The following is a 9490-nucleotide window of genomic DNA, read 5'->3' as shown; positions in this document are numbered from 1 at the left end:
GTCCTAATAAGGATTGAAAACTGCAAAGGGTATTACAATCTGTATACAATGAATGAGTATCAGAGCAAAAAAGTTTAAAGTCTAAGACTTAGTTGGGTCAATTATTTATTTAGTTCTTCCAATTAGATCGTGTCCCTATATTATCCCACAGTTTAAGTAGGACAGTTGTTTTTAAAAACAATTACAATTAAATAATTTGGAAACAACTATGTATCAAATAAAAATTTAAATAGATATAATATACAACACATAATTTTATTTTAACTATATAGAAACCGCTTTATTAAAGTATGACGCACAAGGCAATATTATTTGTAATATAACAGAACGTGCATGTTTTTTAAAAACACTACAGCTGGTTAGTATTTTTCGCTAGCAAAAAAATCAATTTTGGTTAGCGTTGTGTAAAATAACTGTCCAATATTCTAAATGATAGAATTATTTTATTATTAATACCAAATATATCAAAATATGAAATATATAATTACACAGAGCTTTAAAATCAGAAAATAATTTATGAATAAGTTTCTTATAAAGAAACCCGTTCAAATAACTAAACATTTTGGGCACAAGATGTACCTTGTAATCGCTATGTATTTAAATAAATCGGTAACTCTTTCAAAAATACAATGTTGGTCCAACTAAAACTTTGTTTAATAAAAGGGTACGAAACATTTCTAGTTGGACTGAATTAATAATAATTTGGTCCCCCCTAAAAGTTGGGCTATTTAAGAGTCACAAAAAATTCGTTGTGGAAAAAACCAAATACAAATTTGTTTCTGTAAACATTTAGCTAGGTAAATTGTTTATTTTGTTCTTCCAATTAGATATTTATCGTGTCCCTATATTATCCCATAGTTTAAGTAGGACCGTTGTTTTTAAAAACAATTACAATTAAATAATTTGGAAACAACTATGTATCAAATAAAAATTTAAATGGATATAATATACAACAATTAATGTTATTTTAACTATATAGAAACCGTTGTATTAAAGTATGACGCACAAGGCAATATTATTTGTAATATAACAGAACGTGCATGTTTTTTAAAAACACTACAGCTGGTTAGTATTTTTCGCTAGCAAAAAAATCAATTTTGGTTAGCGTTGTGTAAAATAACTGTCCAATATTCTAAATGATAGAATTATTTTATTATTAATACCAAATATATCAAAATATGAAATATATAATTACACAGAGCTTTAAAATCAGAAAATAATTTATGAATAAGTTTCTTATAAAGAAACCCGTTCAAATAACTAAACATTTTGGGCACAAGATGTACGTTGTGATCGCTATGTATTTAAATAAATCGGTAACTCTTTCAAAAATACAATGTTGGTCCAACTAAAACTTTGTTTAATAAAAGGACACGAAACATTTCTAGTTGGACTGACTTAATAATAACTTGGTCCCACTAAAAGTTGGCCTATTTAAGAGTCACAAAAAATTCGTAGTGGAAAAAACTAAATACAAATATGTTTCTATAAACATTTAGTTATGTAAATTATTTATTTAGTTCTTCCAATGAGACATTTATCGTGTCTCTATATTATCCCATAGTTTAAGAAGGACCGTAGTTTTGAAGACCAATTACATTTAAATAAATTGGAAACAGGTATTTATCAAATAAAAATTTAAATGGATATAATATACAACACATAATTTTATTTTAACTATATAGATACCGTTTTATTAAAGTATGACGCAAAAGGTAATATTATTTGTAATATAACAGAACGTTCATGTTTTTTAAAACACTACAGCTGGTTAGTATTTTTCGCTAGCAAAAAAAACAATTTTGGTTAGCGTTGTGTAAAATAATTGTCCAATATTCTAAATGATACAATTATTTTACTATTAAAACCAATTGAAGAACGGTTAAAGAAAACCGTTCAAATAACTAAATATATTGGGCACAAGATGTACGTTGTGATCGCTATGTATTTAAATAAATCGGTAAATCTTTCAAAAATACAATGTTGGTCCAACTAAAACTTTGTTTAATAAAAGGGTACGAAACATTTCTAGTCGGACTGACTTAATAATAATTTGGTCCCACTAAAAGTTGGGCTATTTAAGGGTCACAAAAAATTCGTAGTGGAAAAAACTAAATACAAATTTGTTTCAGTAAATATTTAGTTAGGTAAATTATTTATTTTGTTCTTCCAATTAGATATCGTGTCCCTATATTATCCCATAGTTTAAGTAGGACCGTTGCTTTTAAAAACAATTACAATTAAATAATTTGGAAACAACTATGTATCAAATAAAAATTTAAATAGATATAATATACAACACATAATTTTATTTTAACTATATAGATACCGTTTTATAAAAGTATGACGCAAAAGGCAATATTATTTGTAATATAACAGAACGTGCATGTTTTTTAAAAACACTACAGCTGGTTAGTAATTTTCGCTAGCAAAAAAAACAATTTTGGTTAGCGTTGTGTAAAATAAATGTCCAATATTCTAAATGATACAATTATTTTATTATTAATACCAAATATATCAAACTATTAAATATATATTACACAGAGCTTTAAAATCAGAAAATAATTTATGAATAAGTTTCTTATAAAGAAACCCGTTCAAATAACTAAATATATTGGGCACAAGATGTACCTTGTGATCGCTATAAATATAAATAAATCGGTAACTCTTTCAAAAATACAATGTTGGTCCAACTAAAACTTTGTTTAATAAAAGAGTACAAAACATTTCTAGTCGGACTGACTTAATAATAACTTGGTCCCCCTAAAAGTTGGGCTATTTAAGAGTCACAAAAAATTCGTTGTGGAAAAAACCAAATATAAATTTGTTTCTGTAAACATTTAGTTAGGTAAATTGTTTATTTTGTTCTTCCAATTAGATATTTATCGTGTCCCTATATTATCCGATAGTTTAAGTAGGACCGTTGTTTTTAATTACAATTACATAATTTGGAAACAACTATGTGTCAAATCAAATTTAATTGGACAAAAAATAGATTATTTAACAAATGTTATTTAAACTATATAGAAACAGTTTTAATTAAGTATGATGCAAAAGACAATATTATTTGTAAATTAACTGTCGGAATTTAAAGAATATTATCTATTCTGTGTTCAAAGTCTACAAACTCCCTGCAAAATATGTCTATATGAGTGTGGTTAGTCCAATATCAATAATTTTTATATTGTAGGTATTCATTTAATCAGTAAAAAAAAGCTTTGGTAAAATGTAAAGATGAAGAATTGTGATTTAAAAAAACGTTTCAATGGCTGACACAATAAACGCGGAGAGAAATTTTCAAATTTTTATAAATTTCAAATGAGTATAACTTTTTAATGTATGAATAAAAATACAATTTTTGTACCACCCATACATTTGCATCGAAGCATTTTGTTCAAAAAAGATTTTACTACATATTTCCTTTTGTAATAATACTTTGAAAACGATTAAATTGACGACTTTCTTGTGCTCACTATACATTTCATTATGCTCCGCCAACCCCACAGTAATCATATTTTTAGTTAGTATAACATCTTTTCTATGAGACCAAAAGGCCGATTAAATATTATCTTCGTTTTCAACATTTTATTATTAGTGTTTATATTTATTCAATAAGTCTAACAAAATTTCTAAAAGGTTAATAAAAAAAACGGTCCTTTTTAGGGGGTATAGAGAAAATGGTAAACTTAACACGGAAAAAAATTGAAATCTTTCTTTTAGAACTGATACCCCAGAAAAATACTATTAAGAACTCAACAATTTTTATCAAACATAATCAGAGTCATAAGTCAAAGAAAAAAAAATATAAAAGTTTTATATAAAAAAAATGTATAACTTTTCTTCTTAAAATTAGTCGACAAATTTAAAATGTCTTTCTATTCCCCTTAATGGTGTGGACGTAAAATCATATTTACTAGCTTTCTAATTATAAATCTACAATTGGAGAGAAGTTTGTTAAGAATCATTTTCCCAAATGTGGGGAGGGGGGCTACAAAAAATATTAAACAAGAACTAGTCCTTAAAATCTAATAGTAGCAACGTTGAGGTTTAAGTTTATTGAATTTTATTCCTTTCAATATATTTTCTACAATTATATCTTGTGGTCAGGTCCTCTTTGTATTAATGTAAGAAAAACATGTTTTTGGCAACTATATGTTTACAACAACAGAAGTTTAAACTACATCAGAGTAATGTGAATAAGTAAACATATCGAACAAAACAATTCCGCTTGAAGTTAAAAAATTTGCATGGGAACTCTGCATAATACGCCTTAATAACCATCTTAAAAACTAAACTGTAATGATCCATGTTTATAGTGCTTAAGTGACTTTATGGATTTTTTCAAGACCTATAAAAAAAAGATTTGCTTATAGGTTTTACAATGACACAGTTTATAGGCGCAATTTAGAAAATTAGTCGGCATATTTAAAATGTCTACTGAACAATATTCGTTAAATAATGCCTACCATCCCATGCCCCATTAACTAGTAGCGCTTTCCGTTCCCATTAATGTTGAGGCCATAAGATTATATTAATTACTATCTTTCTAGTTATAAATCTAATATCGATAAACAATAGTATACATTTTTACAATATTTTTAAAAATAATTTTGTTCAAGATCAATTTCAGGAACGTATTTGTGGTGGGAGGTCAACTAACACGAATCGTGAACAAAACTTGTCGTCTATATAAGATATATAGTAATATTTTCTGTAAAAACGTTTTTTATATGTTCTGCAATCGTATTTTGTAGAAATTTAAGCTAAAATGTAAAATACAAGTAGTATTAATATATTATACTTAAAATAGTTTATGATAAAACTCAAGGACCTTAAGTTATTTAAAAAAAACATTTAGAATCTTTTAATTATAGTTAAATATTCTGTTTACACAATAGCTAATAGTCAACTAGAAAACAAGATATACGTGTGTAACAAGTAATTTCTTTAACACAATTTTTTAATTGCAAAGTAATTTGGTTTCCCCCCTGAATAGTTTAACATATATTTATGATTTGTGATGGGAGGACAACTAATACGAATCGTGAACAAAACTTGTCGTCTATATCAGAATATAGTAATGTTTTCTGTAAAACGGTTTTTAATATGTTCTGCAATCGTTTCTTGTAGCTAGGTACTCTTGGCATTTTAACAAAAATATGTTTTTGCAACTAAATAATCACAACAACAGAAGTTCAAACTACGTCAGAGTAATGTAAATAAGAAAACATAACGAACAAAACAATCCTGCTTGAAGTTAATACATTTTCATGGACAACTCTGCAAAGTACGTTTAGTTTTTCTGTACCGTTCGACCTAATAACAAGCATTGTAAGTATGCCTTCAATACCTTTTTATTAGATTTAGTTTTCTGGTTAAGAATAGCGGTAAAATTTAATCGTTAAACCATAATCATTATAGTACAAATGGATATTTTAATAAAATTTTAAAGAATAAATATATTGCGTACTGCTATGATAATATTTCTAAACATTAACATGTTTAAAATATAGACGAATTATTTTCATCGTTATTTTTATTATATAAAGTTGATTTTAACAGAACTCCTATTTTTGCGGATTGAGTTAATTTCATTTAAGTAACTAAAAAGCCAGTACAATGAGGTCGGGGCATAGTGGGCACGGGGAGGTTACAGTTTTACAGCAATTATTACAACTGAAAGTGATAAAATCATTTTCGAATAAACGCGTCAATGCGAATCAGAAGTTAGTATTTTCAAACTAGTTAAGTCCAAACCAACTCCGGTATAAACCAACACAGAAAGTAAGAATTAAAGTGAGATGTAGTGTTTAAAAATCAGCATCAAAGCGTTTATACAAAAGCAATTTATCACTTGTATTAATAATAATTTCTGTAGACACTAGACCTATGACATCTCCGTCCCCTCTATGCTTTAAAATAAAGAATGGAGCACTGTGGGGCCGAAAAGGTTACAGGACAGTGTTAAAATCGCTTTTAAATGAACGCTTCGATGCGTTCCTATGGATAATAAGTTCAAACTTAATGTAAACAATTTACAAAAAACTTATTAGATACTCTCAAAACACAACGGTAATTCATTAGACAAGACGGATGCTCTGCTGTCACACGACTAACTATATTATGAATTAACACAAATAAACAATTTAAAACAAAATGGTTATGTACACAATTTACAAATAACTTTAAAGATACACTGAAACTTACGTAGATGCTCTGAAAAACTTAGATACTTCATAAGACACGACTGATGCTCTGCAGCAAAACGGCTAACTCACCGTAGGTGGTGGGACACGGCCGAGGTGTGTCTGACTAGGGCTAAATCCCTAAGTCAGCGAACTCCATTGGACTCTGTCGTGGTCAACACCAATTAACCGATGCTCTTAACTTATATAATTATTTACACACATATAAAAAACATATTATAATATTTAGGGATTTTTTACATAGAATTGCATTTTTTTTTGCGATTTAAATAAATAATATGTCGAAATTTTTTAATTTTTAATAATGTATAAAGTTAAAATAAAATTATAAAAGTTATAATTTAACAATAAAGTGTTTAAAAAATGAGTGGTAATTACAGTTTATTATACCATATATTTACTTAAGAGTGTGGTAAAAACAATTACTCAGTCCTACTCAAAAACTTAAAGGACTTTCTCATATTTTTTTAAGTGTCAATTAACGACGTTTACTTATATTTTTTTTTTACCAAAACATAAATTCAAATAGCTAATACTATCCTTAAATTTATTATTTTTTACAGATAAAAATGAAACTCTTTTGGTTTATAGTATCATGTGTCATTGTAGTTGTTTCAACAGATGTGTTAAGTAACTATTTTGTATTCACGCTTATAACAAATTACAGAAATTCAGTATTTTCCATTATTTTTTTTTATTCAGTACTTACCTACTTACGGTAGTAGAATTATTTAAAAAAAAATTAATATTTCTTTTTTTTTCAGCGGATTATAAAAGATCCATCTCCATTACAAGTCAGTAGAATTTTTATTTTATAAAAATAACGTTTTTATAAATATTTTTTTTTAATTATGCATTACAGCTTACCACTTACACTGTGCTAATGGAATGACTGTCATTAACGGACAAACTGGTTCGGTGGAAAGTAATATATATTTAAAACTAATTCACTAATACATTTTTGTTTTGTTATGTTTGGCTGACGGTCGAGCTATTTATAAATTAAAAATTATTGTTTCTAAAACCAGTTTAGAAAGGTGGACGAGGTATACAGAATCAATTTTCTAAACACTGTCTGACTTGTTAATTATATTAATATCAAATAATTTATAATTATATTTAATAGTAGTATAGAGGTTTTTATAATTTAGTACACTTGGCCTTAGGCAGTGACTACTCAATCTAATAGGGGGAGTAGCGGTTGGGTAAATTGTCACTACAAAATATATGTTGTAAGCATGTGTTTACTCTGATAATTTGTAAATTTATTTAGGGTTTGTTTAAACATTTTTTTTTATTTCAGACGCATTGGAGTATGTGATTGAAAAAATTGTTGATAATCCTAATTTTAGTTTAGGTATTTATAATACATTACATTTTTAGGTATTTACATAACATTAATTTATGTTATGTTAATTTTAGAATATTTGAATAATATGTTCGCTGTACCTGGTAATATTTTTAAGGAATATAATACAATTAATTCCATACATTTGTTTGATATTCGTTGAGTACGCAATGTTTTTGTTTTATTTTCAGACTTTATCCTTGATAGAAGCTGGACTAGTAACTACAAATTTATATACCATATTTACAGTAGTTTACACAAATTAATTTTATTCTATACATATTATAGAGGCTAATCATAATATTAATACAATATGCATACATTTATTTATATTGGTTTGCATCACAAGGAATAAATAATTACAATTTATTTTATGTAAATTTACAGATTTGGAGGAAATCCAGGACGCGCTACGATCCCAAATACGTGATCACACACGTAAATATAAAATCTAAACATAAACTGAAACGTTGTTTTTAAAAATAATTTCATATGAATACTAAATTTTGTATTAATTAATCATAGTTTAAGAGTAACTGTATAGTTAATGTATAAAAATTATTTTTATTGACTGTGTAACAAATTGACTATTGATATATTTGTTACAGAGGTTATTTTTCCTGATATTCCTGACCCAAGTAATTACGAACTTTTTGATAATTTTTATTAGCCTTAAAGACTTTTTTAGAATATAAATTTGTATTACCAAAAGTCGATCATGTGGCTTCGGTCCGTAAGAGATAGGAAAATACAATAATAAATTAGTGTACTGGAAATGAAAATGAACAAATTTGGCTGAGTGCAATTGAGAATGTGATGAGAACTACTGGTATATGTTGTGGGTATAATTTTGAGTGCAGGTTTAGGAAAAAAGGTAACCGATCCCAAATAGTTGGAATCTATGTGAAGTGTGGTTTGAGTGGCAAATTCGAAGTCTTGTTAGACATACGGATTCTCTTCTCGGAATATGAGGGGTTGCGTTACATTTTTTTTTTATGTTTCACATGATTTCAGTTTATTAATTCCTATGTTATCCCAATTGTTTTGTCATTTGTTTGCACATAGCTCGTTTATTAGTGTTTTTAGGTCATTGTATGGAACATTAAAAATCAGTGGTATATGTGTTTTTATTGATGATTCTTTTGCTGCTTTATCTGTTGTTTCATTTTGTGAGATGTTAGTATAAGAGGGTACCCAAAGTAAGATAATTTGAGTTAATTGAGAAAAGATAGAGGATTGTATTTGTTTGATTTGATGTTTTTGACTGTATCCAAAACACTGAGATAGTCACTAATGACGGTTGTTTTGTTAAAGTTTATTGAGAATGCTAGTGCAGTTACATATAGCTAGGGCCTCCGCTGAAAAGAAGTTAATGAAATTGTTCATTTTATATTGACTTATATTTTCGTTATTAACAATGGCTATTCCTACTCCGGTTTCGGATTGTGATGCATCAGTATAGATCTGTTGATTTCAAGAAATTAGGTTTGAATGATGTTATAAACCTTGTTTAGAGAAGTTTCCTGATCTGTATTTGGTTTTTTAAACTCTGTTAATTTTGTATTGCCTCTTGATTGAAGGTCTATTTTCCAGTGTGGATAGTTTGATGTTTTTATGCGAATAGTCTCTATTATTGGAAGCTGGACTGAGTTTTTATGAAACGTTGTAATAGTTAGCGGTGTCTTTAATCGTACGGTGTTTTCTAAAACTACTGTGTTCTCTAGCTAAGAGTTTGTTTGACTCTAAGAACCATCTGATTCTAGTGTCAACTATTTTCCAAGTGTTTTACTCATTGTGCATAATACTGGATGACAATGTTCGGGCTCAGACTTGTCTTTATTTGGTTTGGGTTTGGAATAGTTATAGCTGTTTTCCAGCTGGAAGGTAAGTTACCTGATGACCGGATTGTGTGATATATGTTTAGTAGGGTTTGTGA

General features: G+C 27.6%; 1 protein-coding gene across 1 annotated transcript in view; it reads left to right on the top strand.

Annotated features, from left to right (window-relative positions):
- Window positions 1-5239: 5239 nt before the first annotated feature.
- LOC126845134 (uncharacterized) overlaps window positions 5240-9490 on the top strand; it is a gene marked incomplete at its 3' end in the record, with an annotated part of 51066 nt that continues 46815 nt past the window's right edge. The window contains exons 1-8 of the mRNA XM_050583694.1: window positions 5240-5331; window positions 6770-6836; window positions 6971-7000; window positions 7069-7131; window positions 7510-7563; window positions 7629-7658; window positions 7746-7772; window positions 7942-7992. Coding sequence (XP_050439651.1) covers window positions 6776-6836; window positions 6971-7000; window positions 7069-7131; window positions 7510-7563; window positions 7629-7658; window positions 7746-7772; window positions 7942-7992 — 316 coding nt within the window. The remainder of the gene's footprint in view (window positions 5332-6769; window positions 6837-6970; window positions 7001-7068; window positions 7132-7509; window positions 7564-7628; window positions 7659-7745; window positions 7773-7941; window positions 7993-9490) is intronic.

This window comes from Adelges cooleyi, unplaced genomic scaffold, assembly GCF_023614345.1.
Source record: "Adelges cooleyi isolate 19-005CV unplaced genomic scaffold, UGA_ACOO_1.1 ACOO_flye_CR_arks_rails_tigmint_CR_PRNA_677, whole genome shotgun sequence".
Taxonomy (NCBI): Eukaryota; Metazoa; Arthropoda; class Insecta; order Hemiptera; family Adelgidae; genus Adelges; species Adelges cooleyi.
This window is presented reverse-complemented; position numbering and strand designations above follow the sequence as displayed.